This window comes from Macaca mulatta, chromosome 2 (genome assembly GCF_049350105.2).
Source record: "Macaca mulatta isolate MMU2019108-1 chromosome 2, T2T-MMU8v2.0, whole genome shotgun sequence".
NCBI classification, from domain to species: domain Eukaryota; kingdom Metazoa; phylum Chordata; class Mammalia; order Primates; family Cercopithecidae; genus Macaca; species Macaca mulatta.
The window spans coordinates 152,927,819-152,947,380 of NC_133407.1; the positions used below are offsets into that span (position 1 = coordinate 152,927,819).

Consider the following 19,562-nt stretch of genomic DNA (forward strand, 5'->3'; position numbering starts at 1 on the left):
TTCCAGGTCTCGCCGTGCGCATGCGCAGAAACACTGGGCACACGGGGCGGTAACTGCAGTAAGTCCCGCCTGGTCTTGGAGTCCACGCGGATTTTCGAAGCTGGGGCTGGCAAGAGGCCGCTGGACTCCGCGCTCCAGTCGTCAGCCCACTTCCTAGCTGAACAGCGCGAGGCGGCGGCAGCGAGCCGGGTCCCACCATGGCCGCGAATGTGAGTGTCCCCTGGCCAGCCGGGCCACACCCAGGCTTCTCCGTCGCCCTGGGGCTCTTCCCCGGGGCCCTCTGGGTCCGTTTCGCCGTCTGGAGCTCCTCCCTGCGGCTGGGCCCGCATCTCCCTCTGCGCGCCGTGTCGGTGCCTTCGCCAGCTCATCCCTCTGTTAATCTCTCGAACCGTCCAGACTTCTTTTGTCCGTGTTCTTTGGTCCGCCTAGTCCTCGGCGTTCGTGCGGAGGCGGACTCGGAGGTGTTGCTCCCGCACTACGATCTGCTTGTACGCCTCTCCGCGGCTCCTCCTTGCATTCCTAGTTCCCTCCTGTATCTTGGGGCCCTGAAGCCGTCCCAAGGTTGCGCATTATGAGAGCTGGACGGGAGCTCAGAGAGGGGGCCATTCCCTTGGGAGGGAGGAAGGCGACCCAGCCCAAGTGGAGCTGTCCAGCAATGGACGGATAGGGCTGTCCAGGCGGGCAGAGAGCTCCCCGCTCTAGGGAGGCTGTGTAAACCGAGGCTGTGATGCTGCAAAAAGCTTAGGCTGGGCTGGGAGCGAAGGAGTTAGGGGGAGAGGGAGCATTTCTCTACTGTCGGGGCCCCTCCTCCTCCTAGCAAGGATTTGGTTGGAGAAGGCCTGGCTGAGGGCTGTTCCTTCAAGGCCTCTTCTCCCTGCAACTAGCCTTTCTCGGGAAACTATTTAAGCCCAACATTCATTCAGCACACCAAGCAGCGCCTCCTACCAGGGCGCTGGATGTGGGAGAAGCTGGTGACTCACTTCTCCCCTCCTCTGTGAAAGTGCTTCTAGGGCCTGCTTAGGAGCCCAGCCAGCCCCAGACACACCCTCCCTCCTGCTTTGGTAGAGTGTCCTAGCAGCTCTCCCCTTGCCTGTCACACCCTATTTCCAGACGCCGCCTCTGTCCCCAAGCGTCCTCTCTGCCTCCCACACCCCTTGAGAGGCCAGGGTGTGCATCACCCACAGTCCTAGTACACTCTGTCTCGGGTTAGTATCATCTACACTCCCAGGACACTTTGGGCCCACAGGAGGGTTAGAAGCCTTGAATGGTGTACCTAGAAAGGCCTCAGAGGTATTCCGAGAGACTCAGGCTCGGCCAGGAGAGAGGGCAGACAGGAGACCAGCCTGTTTGTAGTATGTGGACTCTGTCTGCTCCCATCACCACCACCACCATATTTTACAGATGGTGAACTTCCCCAGCAGGGGAAGGCACCTGCCCAAACTCTTGTGGCCAGCTTGGCATGCTGCAAAGGGCAGGCTTTGGAGTTAGGGAGACCTGGGGGCAATCCAGATTCTTCCACCCAGTAGATGTGTGGCTTTCATCTCTCCAGGTTTATGTAGCCTCATGGATCAGTTACTGTGACATTTAAGGGAGACTGCTTAGCACAGTGCCTGGTGTGTCGTAGGTACCTAATACTTGAAAACTAGCCTGTCATTGCAGAGGGGAGCACAGATGGTCCCAGTGAATAGAGATCGTCTTGGGTACATTGAGACCTGGCCCCTCACCAAGGAACATACATGCATTTGAGTATCCTCTGCTGCCAAGCATTTGTTGATTCATCCAGTAGCTGGGTATACATTTACAGCAGCCACTAGGCTGGGTGAGGAAGAAGATAGTGGGATGGAGTAGGGAGGCAACAGAATTCTCAATCAGTATAGCAGCAGCAGTACCGATGGTGAAGGTACTATTCCCCTCTCTACTTTATAAGTGAGTAAACAGAATCAGAGAGGTAGAGCAATTTACCCAGGCTTCACAGCAAGTGATTGGTGAACCTGGGCATCGAACCCAGTTCTGTTCATTTCCAGGGCTTATGTGTCAGCCTCTGTTCCCACCACTCATTGCTCATTTCTTCTGAGTCCTGAGTGCTGGGACTGGGAGGGGATGTGTCACTGGGGATGTCTGTGTGTGTGTGTGTTTACATTTGTGTGTATACATGTAATATATATGTATATATAAATATGTGTGTATATATAGATCCTTTATGATCCTCCATGTTTACTGGGAATTTTGGTTCAGAATGTGGGCTGGGTATGTCATGTCACTGCCTACCTCATCCCTCCCCTAGCCTGAGGGGCACCCTCCTGTACCTCTCTTCCTTCCCTCCAAGGCTGTCTTTGAGCCCCTTATCTTGATGCTGGCTGAGGGGACGCCCAAGAGGAAGCCACGCCTCCTTTTCCTGTTGCTGCCTGCAGCCGGCACCCAACATTCAACTCACATTGTAGCCCAAGAGCTGGGGAGCACAGACTGGAATGAGTAATAGGAGAGTAGTCTCCAGTCTGCCCAGATGTGAATCCTAACTCTTCCTCTTAGAAACTGTGTGATCTGGGAAGATGACTTAACCCAAGCCCGATTTTCTTATCAGTGAAATGGGGTGGTTATGGCATCCAGCTCTTTGGGCTTGCGTGTGGGCTGGCCTGTGATAGACCGGCGTGTTTGCCATTGTCATCATTATGATGGTCACCTGCCTGCCTGTGGTGATTCCCTCCCTTAATGTTTCCAAATGGTATAGAAAGTCAAGATGACTTCTGGATTCATGGACATCTGGTCACTGGAGGCCTTGGCTGGTGATATTCAAAGACAATCAGAACGTGACATCAGCTTTGTCCAAGCAGAGACTCTGACTCAAATCACTCCTCTGGCCCCTAGTGCCAGGATGGGGCACTGTCTTAGCTGGGCCCCACTTTATATCTTTGTGACTTTTGTCAGCTCACTCCCAGCCTGGTGCCAGCCCACTATCAGTTGTAGAGAAATCTGGTAACATTCCCACTAGCTAACATGTGTAGAGTGCTTACCAAGGCCTCGGCCCTGAGCCCCCCAATAACTATGTTCTTTGCTTCTCACCACAACCCTATGCACAGAGGAAATGGAAAGCACAAAGTGGTGAAATTGCTTTTGCCCAAGACCCTGTAGCTGGTGTGTGGCACAGCATAGATTCAAACCCAGTTCTTCTGGCTCCAGAATCCTGCCCTAGACGATGACGCTTTTGATCAGCAGTGGATGCACCCCAAATCATGCCTGTGTTATTGACCAAAGCCTGATCCACTCACCCTTGAGTTTGAGGCCCACTGTGAACCTGCCCAGAAATGCCTAGCTCCAAGCCCTTTCTTCCTCCATCCCTCCCACAACCCAGCCAAAGCAGATAGGCAGCTGCTCCCCCAGGACCACTTCCTACTTCTTCATCACTGCTGACATGGTTCTCCCTTTAGGGATGCTCTTCCCCTAAGGTCTGTCTCTAAGATTCCACTCAAATGCCCCCTCCTCCAGGGAGCCTGCCTTGATACCCCAGCTGGAAGGGGTCACTCCTTGAGCACTGAGTCCACCCCTCTCACAAGACACTCTGTATGACCTTCTAGTATTGTTTATGGTTGTGACCTCACTGCCCTAAGACTGTCTACTTCTGACCCCACAAGGGCTAGCACTGCCCTCAGAAAGCTCAGCCACTGTTTGCTGAATTTAATTAAAAATACCTCTCTAATAACCTCTTTGTAAAATAGCCTGGCAGTTTCATAAACACACATCTTCTCTGTGAGCCAGCAGTTGTACTCCTAGGTATATTCCTACAGGAGATGAAAGCACACGTCTGCATAAAGGTTCATGTATGAATGTTCACAGCAGCGTTATTCATAATAGCCAAAACCTGGAAGCTGCCAAGATACCCATCCACTGACGAATGATTCAGCACATTGTGGTATAGTCATAAATGGAATACTACTCAGCCCTGAAAAGGAACAAACTCCTGATAAACACCACAACGTGGACGAATTGCAAAAGCAGTGCTCTGAGTCCAAGAAGCTGGGCAGAAAGGAGTTGGTGCCCTGATTCCATTTTTCTCAAGTTCTAGAAGAAACAAAACTAATCTACAGTGGGAGAAATTCAAATTCAGATTCTCCCCATCCCTACCAGTTACCTCTGGTTGGTGGAGAGGGGGAGAGTTGGCAGGAAAGGGGCACAAAGAAACTTTTTGGGGAGATGGAAATATTTTGTACCTAGCCAAACTGCACATTGAGTATCTGTGTGTTTTTACCACATACAGTTAAAACTAAAAACAAAACAAAAAAAACTGAGTATAAATAAATAGCAAATTTCATTTATTTTTAAAAAACTAATTTTCCTTCTGTGACTATGTTTCTTTTTCTTCAGTATTCCAGTACCAGTACCCGGAGAGAACATGTCAAAGTTACAACCGGCTCCCAGCCAGGCTTCCTGGAGCGGCTGAGCGAGACCTCGGGTGGGATGGTCGTGGGGCTCATGACCTTCCTGCTCTCCTTCTACCTAATTTTCACCAATGAGGTAAAATGTCTGGCGTCTTCCTGTGCAGAGTGAGAGTCCCTACCATGTCAGAGAGCAAAGGCTATGAACCCAGAGGCTGGTAATAAAGGGCCTAGATTTTACAAAAGAGAAAGAAGGATACTGAGTTAATCACAGTTCTTTGCATTGTGATGCATCCCACAGCTGATGTGAGCAGGAAAAGGAGTAGATCAGTTCACACACCCGAAAATCCAGGGCTTAGCACCTGCCTCAGGCGTAGTTGGATCCAGGTGTTCATGCTGGGTCACCAGGAGTCTCCATTTCTTCATCTTTAGCCTGTTTTTCTCTATTATGGTGTATTTCTTGGGCAGGCACTTCCTCTGTGATGGTAAATGTGGCCCCAGCAACTGGCTTACATCCAACCACTTAGCCCAGGGAAGAGAAAAACCATTTGTTTATCTTCCTTCCCTTCCTTCCCTTCCATCCCTTCTTTCCCTTCCCTCCCTTCCTCCCCCACTTAGCCCAGGGAAGAGAAAAACCATTTGTTTATCTTCCTTCCCTTCCTTCCCTTCCATCCCTTCTTTCCCTTCCCTCCCTTCCTCCCTTCTTTCCTTCCTTCCTCTCTCTCTTCTTTCTTTCTTTTTCTCTTTTTTTTTCTCTCTCTCTCTCTCCTCTCTCTCTGTCTCTCTCTCCTCTCTCTTTCTTTTTTTCCTTTTTTTAAAATAAGACCTCATGATGCAACAGCATATTTCTAAATCAATTTAGCAACAGTTACAGGGCAATCTCTCAGTGTCCTGGCTTGGCTGTCAGTCCTCTGAATCAGTCTCCGTGGCCAGGGGTCACTCACATGTTCTGATTGGCAAGGTCTGGGTCACATGATTTGAACAGGGGTTCAGATCTACCTAGGTAAACCACATGGACTGAGTAGGGGAGAGGAGAGCCAGGCATGGTGGCTCAGGCCTATAACCCCAGCACTTCGGGAGGCCAAGGAGGGAGGATTGCTTGAGGCCAGAAGTTCAAAAGCAACCTGGGCAACATAGCAAGACCCCATATCTACAAAAAATTTAAACATAAAAATAAAATTAAGAAAAAGAAGGCAGAGAAAAATGGGGAGAAAGAGACAGGCAAGCAGAAACGCCAGCTGTTCTCACCACTGGGGCAGTGCTAAGACTGGTGGGGGCTAGTGGGAACCAGTGGGGCAGTGGGAAGAAGTCTGCCTGGGAAAGCAGGAATCTGGGTTCCAGTCCTTACTCTCCACTTGCTAGACCTCAGTTTTCCAACTGTACAGTGGGGAGATGGGTCTCAGTGCTCCCTGAGGCCCCATCCTACCCTGATACTTTGCAACAAGCACAGTCATGTTGAGCCACCCCTGAGTTGTTGAAATTCCCACTCCCCTTTGCTCCCAGGGCCGTGCGTTGAAGACGGCAACCTCGTTGGCCGAGGGGCTCTCGCTTGTCGTGTCCCCTGACAGCATCCACAGTGTGGCGCCAGAGAATGAAGGAAGGCTGGTGCATATCATTGGCGCCCTGCGGACATCCAAGGTAGGCTTGGCAGGGGATGCTGACCTGCCAGTGGCTCGGGGCTCATCCTGGATGTTGTCTGGCTGAGGATTTGAAAGCATGGGCCTTGGAGATGGTCACACGTGAGTGTGATTCCCGACTCCACCGCTCAGCAGCTGTGTGGACTTGTCTATCCTGAGTCTCAGTGTCTTCATGTATAAAATGGGGATGGTAATAGTAACAAGCTTGTGGCCAGCCTTGAGGATTTGGTGAGATGAGATAACTAACATCTTGATACAGAGGGTGGCACTCAAGGAGGTGCTCTCATGATTGTGATGACCGTGTGTGACCAGTGCAAAGCCACAAAACAACCCTGGGCACCAGAGCTTTCGTGTTATTTGAACACCCTGTACGCTGTTGGCACCATGCCATTGGGCCATGCAGCCCAGGCCTGTACTGTGAGGGTCACGGGCGCTATGTGTGAAGAACTTGGGATAGGCAGTGTCCTTGATCCTCCCCTGCAAAGCAGCCTAGGGCTCTCCACCCTTGTCCCCTTCTCTATTTCTTCCTCTTCCAGTCCAGCTTCCCCTCAGCCAGGCTTTCTGGGCTGACATGAATCTTATCTTTTATTTTTTTGGTTTCTTTGATTCTGTTTGAAGCTTTTGTCTGATCCAAACTATGGGGTTCATCTTCCGGCTGTGAAACTGCGGAGGCACGTGGAGATGTACCAGTGGGTAGAAACTGAGGAGTCCAGGTGAGGCGCCAGGGGCTGAAAACTCTGTTGGGGTAAAGGAGGAGTGAGGTGTAGGTGTCAGGATAACATGCAGATACCTTTCATTTTGATGCCTTTGAAATTCAAGGATAACATCTTCCTATCAGAAAAGTGTGAAATTATCCCCAAATTAATAGCCAGTGATTTGGAAGTGGCAACAACCCAGTGAAGAGTGGCTCCAAGAGGAAAAGGGGATCGAGTCACTCCCACATCTGGGAAGTTCCAGAGATGCACAAGCTTGAAGCATGACTTGGAGCAGGCGTGAAACACTGTCATGGGATCAGCATGTCACCCCCGAGACCCCACTGCATCTCTCTGTGTTCCGCCTTCCCATCAGCTGTGTTGGTCCCATCTTCTCTCCACTTACAACTTATCATTTCTGACAGGAGTCCCGGGGCAGGTTCTCATTGACCAGGGCTGGGGTCACCTGGAGCCCCACCTGAATCACATGGACTGTGACCGATGGGTGGGGAGGTGGCGGGAGGAGCAGGAGAAGGGCAGCTTCAGGAGCCCCCGCAGGGCTGTCCCGGAGCAGAGGGTGCAACCAGATCTCTGAGCCCAAAGGGCAGAGCTGGGCCCCTTGGTGGTGTAAGGCCAGTGGGGGTAGATTTCAGCTCAGGATGGGAGCGCGCTTTCCTCCAGGCAGCGCCTTCGAGGGCGGGAGCTGGCTGGCTGTCAGGAGGGAGTGCCCTATCTTGGGGCTGATGTAGAGAAGGCATCTGCCCCCATCTGGGGAGTCTGCATCTGGTAGCCCTGAGGTTGCTTCTGGCTCAGATGCTTAGAGGTTAGACCGTCCAGGGCGACGAGGCTAACCCCCATGGCTGCCTTGCTTTCCCTGCAGGGAGTACACTGAGGATGGGCAGGTGAAGAAGGAGACGAGGTACTCCTACAGTGAGTACTGGGCCCCTCACGTGGTCTCTACCCATGGTGGGGGCCCACAGCAGTGGCTGGACAGCAGGGCTGTGAGTTGGGCCATGAGAAGGATTCAGCACCAGGCATCAGAATCCCTGGGTGCCAGTCTTCAGAGTCCTGCTCTCCCACCCATCCAGTGAGGCTCCCTGACCCACCCCTTTGGCTGGGAGATGGGAGGAGCTGGGCTGGTGGGTATCAGCCACGTGCCACTCCTACCCAGGCTCTGAGTTGTTTCCTCTCCCCGAGCAGACACCGAATGGAGGTCAGAAATCATCAACAGCAAAAACTTCGACCGAGAGATTGGCCACAAAAACCCCAGGTGAGAGCCAGGCCCCAGGCCTGAATGCAGCCTTGTCTATACTGACAGGTCTCCAGCCTCAGTTTCTTTATCTGAATAACAGGATTGAGTTAATCCTGCTCCATGGGTTGAAAATGTGGGACATGGTTTTGAGACCAAGCCCTGTGCTGGGCACCAGGAACACAGAGACCCGTCTCCCCTGACCCCCAACGAGCTCCCCACAAACAGGTCACAAATGTACGGCCTGCACTAAGCATCTAAGGGGATTTGCACACACGGAGCCAGGCAAGCATTTTGTTAATGGTTTGCCATGGGTAGGAGGACAATTAGGACAGGCTTTCCAGAGGCAGCAGCATTTGTTGAGGCTTCTCAGGATTTCAGCAGAGGGAGGTTAGCTCCGTGGCATGCCAGTGGTGAGGTGGGCATAACACTTGTGTGTGGCTAGAGAGCAGGCCTTGTTCAGCAATGGTCTGGGCTGTGCCAGTAAGATGGTCAGGGGATGGAATGCTCTGGGAGGGGCTAGTGAGGGGTGTAAAGTCCATGCAAGAGATATCTGACAGCGGTGGGTGGGGCACGACAGGCTGGCAGGGGTCTAGGCAAGAGGGTAGGAAGCTCCAGGGAACAGGAGACAGAGTGAGGGCACTCAGCCCGGGGGAGGGGGCACAAGGGCCCTGGGGGTGGACAAGAAAAGATGTCTGCTGTGCCTGGGCTAATCTGGACTTGCAGGAACCCCCAGGTGGGGACCCTGCCCAGCACAAACAACCCAAAGGGACCCAGGCAGCTCCAACACTGGTGCCCATCTCTTGACAGCTTCCTCTCTCCCACAGTGCCATGGCAGTGGAGTCATTCACGGCAACAGCCCCCTTTGTCCAAATTGGCAGATTTTTCCTCTCGCCAGGTAAGTCTCAGACCTCTCCAGAGGAGCTTGTGCCAGAAGCACAAGGCCCCTCCCACAGCCGGAGCTCCCAGCACTCAGCCTTCAGATGGCTAAAGGCACAGGATCAGTCTATACCTTTCCCACCACCATGCTTTGGGCGGCCAGGGGAAGGCGAATCCCCAGGGAGCAAGGGCTAATGTAGAAACCCCCTCCCCACTCCATCCTACCAGGTTCCTCTGAAACCTGGGTTGTTCCAGAGAATGACTCAGGCATGCATCCTCACCCTGCTGCGTGCCGGTGTCTGCCTTCCTTCCTCAAGCAGACTCCTTCCTCAAGCAGACTCCGGCTAGTAGTAGACATGGGGCGACTCAGTGCTCTCGGTCTAGGCCTCCGCCTCTGAGTCCCACCTGTGCCAGGAAGTCACTAGCTCATCACAGGCACCCCCCATTGACTCCAAAGAGAAGCTTGCAAGGGATAAGGTGGGCCGGAGAGTGTGTGGCTAGAGAGCAGGCCTTGTTCAGCAATGGTCTGGGCTGTGCCAGTAAGATGGTCAGGGGATGGAATGCTCTGGGAGGGGCTAGTGAGGGGTGTAAAGTCCATGCAAGAGATATCTGACAGCGGTGGGTGGGGCACGACAGGCTGGCAGGGGTCTAGGCAAGAGGGTAGGAAGCTCCAGGGAACTTCCATGGGCCGGCACCATGGGCCGGAGTAACCCTGGGGTCTGTTCCTGGGCCTGACCCGTGAAGGTGGGAGAAGATACCAAGGGTCCAGATAGCCCTGGGGAGGCTGGGGGATCCTGAGCCTGGCCTGGGTCTGCTTTGTTGCTGGATGGTGCCTGCTGTGCCAGCTGGGCCTGCCCTCAAGTAGCTCTCAACCCAGGAGGCAAGTCAGGCTTGGACGTGGATGGCCGTAACCTTGATGGAAGGGAAAAGGGCTAAGGCCACTCCCAGTGCTGTGGTCACTCTGACTTGGTGGGAGAGGGCACAGGGAAAGCTTCCTGGAGGAGATGGTCTAACCCAGGGGAAGCCGTGGACGAGACAGATCAGAAAGAGGCACCGGAGGCGGGAGCGCCACGTGTGCAGGCTTCAAGGGCGCGGGGGAAGGGGGTCAGGCCAGGGACTTTGCAGATTGAGGTTTTCACCTAGTCCACTGGGTTTCTAACCACTCTGGTCCCCTCAGGCCTCATCGACAAAGTTGACAACTTCAAGCCCCTGAGCCTGTCTAAGCTGGAGGACCCTCACGTGGACATCATTCGCCGTGGAGACTTTTTCTACCACAGCGAAAATCCCAAGTATCCGGAGGTATGCGGAGAGGCTTGGGCTCTCCAAATAGGAGGGTCGGGGCCCTAGGATCAGGTTCCTGCACCAGGCAGATTCAGTTCAGTTGCATGCACAGCTGCACTTGGCCAAGTGCAGCTGAAGTGGGAGAGGCCTTCTGGGCGACAGCACAGCCTGGGCACGGGTGTGGAGGTGGGAGAAGAGCCTGAGGGGCGTGGCCGAGGCATCCTGGACCTGGGCCTAGGTCAGCTACTCCCTGCCTCACTCTCCCTGCTTCTCTTCCACCCCCAGGTGGGAGACTTGCGCGTCTCCTTTTCCTATGCTGGACTGAGCGGCGATGACCCTGACCTGGGCCCGGCTCACATGGTAACCTGGCTTCCCAGGGGCAGACACTAAGTCAGAGCCTCACGACTGCCCCGGACAAAGACAGCTTGGTCAATGTCAGGAGCACCTGGACTCCCTTTCCCCTGGGGAAAGCACACGCTTGCACGCACTCTCAGCCAGGCATGCTTCTGAGCAGTTTCAGAGCTCCATGTCCCCACAGCCATCCATGGACCCCACGTTAAGAAGGGCAGCTCCAAAGGGGTCTCACAGTCGCGCCTTATGACAGGTGTTCCAGTCACATGCAGACCCTCTCCTCAAGCCCGTTTTGATCTGTCAGTAATTGGTCTTGCGTTCCTGGCCTGTGTGCAGTCCCGCCCCAGCCCCTGCTCTGCCCGCTGCCCAAGGTACTGCCTGGAGCTTTGAATGCAGCAGCTCAGCCAGAGCTGCGGGGCTGATACACCCCAGGTGGACATATAGAGAGAGAAGCCCCAGGGTCTCTGTGCTCTCACTTCCCCAGCTGGCACCCGGTCCCGGGAGGGTGGGCCATGGCTCTTGGGGGTGCGTCTCCTGCTGGTCACCCCTCAGCTCTAACGCCAAATCCTCTGTGCAGGTCACTGTGATTGCCCGACAGCGGGGTGACCAGCTAGTCCCATTCTCCACCAAGTCTGGGGATACCTTACTGCTCCTGCACCATGGGGACTTCTCAGCAGAGGTGAGTACTGTGCCCCACTCGTACAGTGGGGGAACAAGCATGTCCTTCCTTCCTTCCAGTGGTTATTTAATAAGATCACACTACCAGGGGTCATAGCCAGTGAATGAGGCAAGAAGAAATAGCGGAATGTTGACTATCCCTCATCAAAGTGTTTGACCAGGAGTGTTTCAGATTCCAGATTTTTTGGGATTTGCAGATATTTGTATAACATAATGAGATCTTTTGGGGATGAGAACCAAGTCTAAACACAGAATCTATTTATGTTTCATGTGTACTTTGTACACATCGCCTGAAGGTGATTTTATACAATGCAACCCGTCACATATGGTCAAGTGTGGGATTTCCACTTGTGGCGTCATTTTGGTATTCAGAAAGTTTTGGATTTTGGAGCATTTCAGCGTTTGGGTTTTTGGATTGGGGATGCTGAGTCTGTCATGAACCCTCAGTGTGTAGGACTGTGCTAGGCACTAAACTCACTCTGCCTCACAGACTGTCCAGTAGAGGAGTGAGAGTGACAGAAGCTCGTAAGTACTGATGCATTGTGCCGAGTGTTGGAAAGAGAACAGGTGCTCTGATACCAGTGGACATCAGAATAGGACATCCATTTCTACAGTGATCAAGCAGGGCCTCTGACAAGTGAGTTTTGCTGACGAGAAGGGGTTAACCCTGGAAGAATCAGTGGTCAGTCAGTAGTTCCAGCAAGAACAGCCCAGTCCAGGCACAAAAGGGTTCACCTTTTCAGGGGGCACCTGGAGTGCTGTGGCCACAGCCCAGAGCAGGGAGAGGGAGTGGATGGGGGGGCTCCACCATGGTCTGTGTCCTTCCAGAACATCAGGAGGGCAGGGAAGGGTTTTGGGCCTCAGCTACCTCAGTATCCCTCTCCCACTGTATTTACACTGGGAGGGCTATACCTCCCCCGGGTCCCAAGGAGAAGGGGTGCCAAGATGTGCTGATTAGTTCAGTTCTATGTCTTAAAAGTTAGCCTGTCTTCTCTAGGCAGGCAATCCTTCTTTGCAGCAGAAAAATCAAGTCTTTAGTTTTTCTGTTGTTGATGAACACAGATAACCCCTGGTGGGGCACTCTATACCTGCCTTAACCAGGACTGTCAGAGTTTTCATTCCAGAAGGGCGAGAAAGGGGCAAGGCAGCAGCCAGGCATCAGGGGTTAGCTGTGACTTTTTGTTCCTGTTATTAGATCGTCAGTAACCATCTGTCCCATTAACCTCCAGCCCGCGGTGGTGCTTGGGCCTCACCCACTCCTGGTACCTGGCCAGGGCTAGGTTGTGGTCAGGCTGTTGCCCAGGAGCCCAGTTACCAGCCTCAGGGTAGGGCTGCCACCTCCCAGCCTAAAAGGCCATGAGTCACCCTTCACCAGCAGCTGAGGGTCCCCAGTGAGTTTCTAAAATTAGGAGGCCCAGTCCAGGCCTTGCTCTCTCTCCCAGGGCTGAGGCCCAGCTCACAGAGCCACCCCTCCAGAGAGGAGTGGATAGGGCCCATGGCTTAGGTAATGCCCCAGAAAGGAAGGCCTTGCAGTGCAGATGCTCAGGTGGCCTCCTCACTCCCGGGGCCTCCTGCTGCTTAGCATCCCAAAGCCCTGTCTTCCCCCAGCCCGGACCCCACCCCCACACAAGGTCTGGGGTCTCTGTCAAGTGGAAGAAAAGGCCCAGAGCCAGGCAGACAGCTCAGGGCAAAAATCAGGATGCCCCAATTCCAGTCCCAGGGGCAGGAGAGTACAGCTGCCCCAGCAGGCACACTGCAGATGGCCCTGGCGCTGCCTCCCACCTGCTACAGGACCTTGAGCTGGTGCTGATCTCTCAGCCTGTTTCCTCATTCGTGAAGGGGAAAATGTTTAAGTACTATTAGTAATAGTCACATCATCCCTAACTGGTTTGGTTGTTGAGGATTATTCATTCATTCAGAAAGTTTTCATTGAACACCAGGTACTTCACAGACATGCTCCCTGCTCTTGGAAATGTAGCGTTTAGTTAACTGCTTGAGGTGAGACCTTGGGCACATGACTTATGTGCCCTCTCAGAGCCTCAGTTTTCTCGTCTATAAATTGGAGGTAAGTATTCCTACCTCACTGAGTGAATCTGAGAATTAAATAATACTTGTAAAACACTTAGGACAGTATCAGATAAGGATCAGTGTGACCTGTTTTTGTTACGGACTCTGAGAGAGGGCCCGATTCAGATTAGAGGGTCAAGGAAAGCCCTCTGAAGAAATGGGGTTCGAGCAAAGCTGGAAGACTATGTAGGAAGCTGGCCAGGCATGACTGCAGGCAATCGCTGTAGGCAGAGCAAACCCATGCACAGATACACAGAGGGGAGAGGACGCTCGACCTGAACTGGGAACAGCAGCCAGCGGGGTCAGGGCACCAGCAGCAGGGTTGGTGTTGGGGGGATGTGGCAGGGCTCTGGCAGGTGGCTGTGTGGAGAACACGGAGTGGGGTGATAGAAGCAGGGCCAGTAAGGCTCCTGCAGGCAGATGGTGGCGAGAGACTCGGGAATATGTGACCTGGACTGGATGAGGTGATGGGGGAGGAGCAGGCCATGTCTTTTCCCCTAGATGTGAGTGGGTGGGTGGGTGTGCCATGTGCTGAGATGGAGAAGGCACCAGTGTCAGTGCTGGACAGGCCGAGATGTCAAGTGGAAATGTCGAGGAGGTGGTGGGAGCCACAGGTTTGTGAGGCCCAGGAGAGGGCCAGAGCTCCAGCTTTAAATTGGAGGGTCACAGCGTATGGAGGCCAAGGAAGCAGATGGGATGTTCGGGGGGAAAGTATGGACTGAAGCAGCTAAAGAACTGCAGCGTCTTAACAGACAGGAAGAGGGACAGCGACAGCGATGGAGCCTGAGAAGGCGGGTGCGGTGTCCCAGGCCATCTGCAGAGGGTCCACGATTAAACAGATCACACACATAGCACGGAGCATGCTGCCCAGCAGGCACACTCAGACCTGCTCAGGGGTGGTGGGGAGGGTCCTGCTCATTCCAGGTGAGACTGTGGGCTGAGGGCTCCAGGTGCTGGCAGCCTCTGAGCTGAGGAGGGCCAGTACCTTCCAGAGATCTCATGCCTTGCCCTGTGCTCTGCCAGATGGGCAGAATGACTTACCCCTATAGGAGGCTTGCCCCACCTCCCTCTGGCCTGTTCGGAAATGGCCAACAGCTCCCGAGTTGGTCCAGCCCCCTCAGCACCTGCCCTGCCGACTGGGTACACCGCTGGCCCTCAGCATCCTGACCTGCCCCACCTTGTCCTGCAGGAGGTGTTTCATAGAGAACTAAGGAGCAACTCCATGAAGACCTGGGGCCTGCGGGCAGCTGGCTGGATGGCCATGTTCATGGGCCTCAACCTTATGACACGCATCCTCTACACCCTGGGTAGGTGTCAGGGTGGGTCACTGCCCTCCCTCCTGCACCCCCACTGGCCTCTGCCTGTCGCATCATCTCAGCCCTTCCGGCCTGATGGGATGGCCCCTGCACAGAGACCAAGCATTTGGCTCATCTCTGTATCTCCGCTCCATAGCCTTGGGATGAGGGAGCAGAGGAAGGCAGGCTGAGGGCAGGAGCTGCCAGGGGTGAGGCTGGGTGGGGCTGACTCTGGGGCACTGGTCTCACTCCACAGCCTGAAGGTTCGTCCATCCCCTGGCTCGCTCATTTGCTCATTCCTTTGATCCACAATTGATACCACATGGGAGCCTGTCAGACCTGCATTTGAAATCTGTCACGTCCAAGCTCTGGGTGCTTGGCCATTCCCTTCCCACCTCAGCTTCAGTCACCTCACCCCTCACATGCAGAGTTTTATGAATGTGGCAAATAGGAAACACCCAAAACTATCATGCTTCCTTCCTCACTCTAAAACCTGGGCTAGATTTGGGCAGCCAGCAAGTCCGGAGCATGAAGGAGAGTTCTGGGCCGCTCCTTGGCCTGAGGTTGGCACCAGCGAGCTCAGTAGGAGTCCTGTGGCCCAGTGTGGTTCGGGATCTGAGTGCCCAGGGTGACTAAGTACGTTCTGGGCCCAGGAGGATGGGGTTCCTCAGAGGACTCTCCATCCAAGCCTTTCCCTGGTGTGTATCCCTTCCAGTCACATGTTTGGGTCACGCCTTTTCTGGGTGCCAACAGAAACCTCTTCCCCACTCAGGATGTACAAGTCAGAAGAGGTCTGGCTGCACATCTCGGGCTGTCTGAGCCGGGGGGACCACCTCCTTTGTTTATAGTTGGGAAAACAGGCTCGGGAAGGGAAGGACTCTTTCCTTGAGCCTTTCTTTGGACAGCTGAATTGTGCTCAGAAAGACTAGTGACATGGTGGGCACATTAGGGAGACATCAGCATTTAAGCGGAATCCTCTTTCTTGCCTATGTGACCTTGGGCAGACCAGTTCCCTTCTGGAGCCTTGGTTTCCTCGTGTCTGTCTCAGTGGGCCCTTCTTTGGATCTCTGACGTCTGTGATCCCAATTCACCCTATGTCTGGAATGAGCCAGACTCAGGACAGACTTAGAGCATGGAGGGACCCCCAGGGTGGGTGGGGTGAGTCGCTAGTGCAGCAGGGAAGCGCACACTCCCCCATGCGTTTGATAAATACTGACCGCCACGTGTAAGACTCCACAGCAAGAGAGACAGACAAGGATTAGAGCAGCGGCTCAGAGCCCAGGCTCTGGGCCCAGACAGTCTTGAGTTCAAATCCTGGTTCTGGCACTTTCTAACAGGAGGACTTGGGGTGAGTTTCTTAATTCCCTGAGCCTCAGTGACCCCGTGGGCAAAATGGAGTTAAGAAGAGTACCTACCTTACGGGGTGGGCATGAGCGCTTCATGAGATGGTGCGCGTGGTGTCTAACACATAGGCAACATTCAGAAACATGAACTTTGCTTATTATAAGGGCTGAGTAGCAGTGCTGTATGGGAACAGACCAGGATGAGGCCAGGTGGTGGCTTGCAGGGTGTGCTGCAGGTATGGTGGGCACCAGGGCTTGCTCTGCAAACCCAGTGATTCCAGACCACTGGTGGCCCGGGAACTGAGCAAAGATTCCCTGAGTGGACATCAGCTATGGAATGCCAACCTGGAGAGGTCATACAAGGCAAGAATAGGGTAATTACGAATTTAGCTGGATTCTGGGCTTTCTCCTATTGGACCAATAGTTTGTGAGATCCTTGAGGAGAGGCCAATGCTTAGGCTAATTTATTTCCTCTAGTACCTGCCGGTTCAGTGCTGGGCACATAAATAATCAGTAACATCCTGCTGCATGAATGAACCAACACCTCTAGGAATGGCTGAGAGGCCCAAATAGGCACAGGAGGCTCCATCCACAGCCTCTTGTATGAGTGTGCAGGACCCAGGGTATTTCCAGCATTACAGGCAAATGTCTTTATGCTGGCCTCAGACTGCTCTCCACATATAGTATTAAAGTTTACAAAGCACTGCCACATCCTCTCCCCGGAGCAGGGTAGAGTGGGTGGCTCAATGTGCCCAGCCACGCAGCTCATAGCAGAGACTCCTGTGCTCCCTTAGCTCTCAGAACGAGGCTCCTTGCCTTCCACCCCACTGACCCGCTCCCCTCCTCACGCACGTAGCAACAGGGGCCCATCCTCACCTAGGGACAGGAGCGATCTGCTGAGCTGGTGAGGTGTAGAGTGGGTGGCACCTCATCACCTTTCTCCTTTCCACAGTGGACTGGTTTCCTGTCTTTCGAGACTTGGTCAACATTGGCCTGAAAGCCTTTGCCTTCTGCATGGCCACCTCGCTGACCCTGTTGACCGTGGCGGCTGGCTGGCTCTTCTACCGGCCCCTATGGGCCCTCCTCATTGCCGGCCTGGCGCTGGTGCCCATCATTGTTGCTCGGACACGGGTGTCGGCCAAAAAGTTGGAGTGAAAAGACCCTGGCACCCGCCCGACACCTGCGTGAGCCCTAGGATCCAGGTCGTCCCTCACCTCTGACCCAGCTCCATGCCAGAGCAGGAGCTCCGGTTGGTTTTGGACTCTGCACCCTCTCTCCTCTTCAGGGGCCAGACTTGGCAGCATGTGCGCTGGGTTGGTGTTCACCAGCTCATGTCTTCCCCACACCTCTTCTTGCCAGTAAGCAGCTTTGGTGGGCAGCAGCAGCTCATGAATGGCCACCTGACAGCTTCTCCTGCTGTTTCCTTCCTCTCTCTTGGACTGAGTGCGTATGGCCAGCCACTCAGCCCACTGGCAGCTGACGACGCAGACACGCTCTAAGGAGGCCTGCTGATAAAGGGCTCAGCCTTGCCGTGTGCTGCTTCTCATCACTGCACACAAGTGCCAGGCTTTGCCGCCACCACCAAGCACTTCTGTGATCCTGAAGGGCGGCCGTTAGTCATTACTGCTGAGTCCTGGGTCACCAGCAGACACACTGGGCATGGACCCCACAAAGCAGGTACACCCAAAACATAGTCTGTGGCTGGAACCTGGTTTGGTGTTTAAAAGAGAAGAAACACTGAAGATGTCGTGAGGAGAAAAGCTGGACGTACGTTGGGCTTCACACTTATCTTATGGCTTGGTAGAATCTTTGTAGTGTGTGGGATATCTGAAGGTCCTATTTGAGGTTTTCTTCATTACTTTGCTGCTTTGTATGTACTTTCCTACCCTAAGAGGAAGTTTTCTGAAATAAGATTTTAAAACAACAAAAAAAACACTTGAATGATTAATATTTCAGACTGTTCCAGGAAACACCCTTCAGTCTGTCAGTTGAATTCAGAGCACCGAAAGGTGTTAAATTGGGTATGTGGTTTGACTGATAAAAAATTACCTTTCAGTATTCTGTGTCACTGAGAAGCTTTACAACGGATGCTTTTGAAACAAGTATTAGCGAAAGGATTTGTTTTCACTCTGGGAGGAGAGGGTGGAGAAAGCAGCTGCTTTCATCCTCTGGCATCAGGAACTCCCCTGTGCACTTGAAGATGGTTTAAAAGATTAAAGAAAAGATTAAGAGAAAAGGTTGGAAGCTTTATACTAAATGGGCACCTTCATGGTGACCCCCAGTCAACCACAATCAAGAACTGAGGCCTGAGGCTTGCTGTACAGTGCCCATGCCTGCCTGGCTGCTTTCACCCGGGAGTACTTTCGACATGGGCACCTGGGCCTCCTATGGCTGCTTCTGAGTAGTCCTTTCATGTGTTGTGTCCATAGCTTTAGTCCTCCTAAATAAGATCCACCCACACCTAAGTCACAGAATTTCTGAGTTCCCCAACTACTCTCGCACCATTAAAAGTATGTTGTAACCAAGATGCCTTAAATGATTCTTTGTATACCCTTTCTGTCATATTCAGAAACCGTTTTGTGCCTGCTGGAAGTAATTCCTTTAGCAACTAAGTATTTGGTAGCTGAATAAGGGGGTCAGAACTTCTGAAACCAGTGATCTGTAACCATCTCTACTGGCCTCGGGTGCCTGTGCTATAAATGAGTTTCTTCACATGAAAAACACAGCCAGCCCAAGATGACTTATCTGGGTTTAGGATACAGTAGTATTCACTAACTGCTTATTACGTGAGCAATATTACGTGAACAATTTCATCCAATCTCCAAACTCTTAAAGGATGCTTTTGGAAAACACGCAGTATACCTAGATGATGACTAAATGCAAAATCCTTGGGCTTTGGTTTAATTTTTTTCTAATAAGGATTTTAAATTACTGCCAACTTCAAAAGTGTTCTTAAAGAGAAAAATAATGTTAAGAAAAATTTGAAAGCTTTGGAAAACCAAATTTGTAATATCATTGTATTTTTGGTTAAAAATTTTGAAATAAATTTCTAAATATCTTCTGGTGTGGGACTTTGACAAACATCCTGTTTTTAGTTTCAGATTTTTTTTTTTGTCATTCTTTATGAAATTTCTATAAAGAATTCAGCCATAGGATTTATTAAGAACTGAATATTGTGGAAATTGGAGCTTTTAGTGGTTAATTTCTTTTTTAAGGGCAACTCAGTATCTCTAGCACTCAGATGCCTTCCATACTGAAGCCTACTTTGTTTTGGCTTGATTTAAAATGAATGACTCAGGCTTCATGCATCTTCAGCATGTGCTAGAAGAAGTGGAAGGGGCAGCAGTGTGCTCCACTGCCAAAAGCATCCTGAGTTGGCATGCAGACCTGAGTTCTGAGCCAAAGATTGCTACATACTGGCTGTGATGTTGGGCAAATCAAAGATCTGAGTCTGTTCCCTCAACAATACAATGGGAACAACACTCGTCCACCTCACAAGGTTGTTGTGAGGGCCAAATGAGACAAAGCCAATAGAATGCCTGACGCATGCGGCATTCATTTTTCTTTCATTTTGCTTCCTGTTCTGAAGGCAGGCTGCTAACTGCCCACTCTGATGCTAGCAGTTTGAGTGCTTTATTTTTTACAAGCAGGTGAGTGGTAACTTTCCCAAACCTACTCTTCTGTTTCTCAGAACCTATTTCATTTCCATAATGCCTCCTA

General features: G+C 52.5%; 1 protein-coding gene and 1 long non-coding RNA gene across 11 annotated transcripts; one reads left to right on the plus strand and one right to left on the minus strand.

Moving 5' to 3' along the window:
* The first annotated feature begins 26 nt into the window (after positions 1-26).
* Positions 27-18,900, plus strand: TMEM43 (transmembrane protein 43). 10 transcript variants are annotated; one of them, XM_077993526.1, is made up of 12 exons: positions 27-209; positions 4,360-4,509; positions 5,874-6,008; positions 6,626-6,720; positions 7,580-7,629; positions 7,897-7,969; positions 8,776-8,846; positions 10,005-10,126; positions 10,394-10,468; positions 11,037-11,138; positions 14,394-14,511; positions 16,795-18,900. In XM_077993526.1, exons 1-12 carry the CDS (start codon positions 198-200, stop codon positions 16,995-16,997), a joined length of 1,206 nt encoding a protein of 401 aa, XP_077849652.1. In that variant the 5' UTR covers positions 27-197; the 3' UTR covers positions 16,998-18,900. The 10 variants fall into 10 exon arrangements, with proteins under 10 accessions (XP_077849652.1, XP_077849653.1, XP_077849656.1 ...); XM_077993527.1 differs by having other exon boundaries at positions 14,397-14,511; XM_077993530.1 differs by having other exon boundaries at positions 7,900-7,969; positions 14,394-14,590; positions 16,758-18,900.
* Positions 6,591-9,245, minus strand: LOC144339315 (uncharacterized). Its single transcript, XR_013414221.1, has 2 exons — positions 9,109-9,245; positions 6,591-6,744 (listed from the first exon to the last, which is right to left on the minus strand). It is a non-coding gene; the product is annotated as an uncharacterized LOC144339315 (long non-coding RNA).
* Positions 18,901-19,562: the final 662 nt, after the last annotated feature.

Excerpts from the sequence above, each read along its gene's own strand:
- TMEM43 (XM_077993524.1), top strand. Across the intron at positions 7,970-8,775 it reads ATTGGCCACAAAAACCCCAG|TGCCATGGCAGTGGAGTCAT; the intron begins GTGAGAGCCAGG and ends TCTCTCCCACAG. Across the intron at positions 11,139-14,393 it reads ATGGGGACTTCTCAGCAGAG|GAGGTGTTTCATAGAGAACT; the intron begins GTGAGTACTGTG and ends CTTGTCCTGCAG.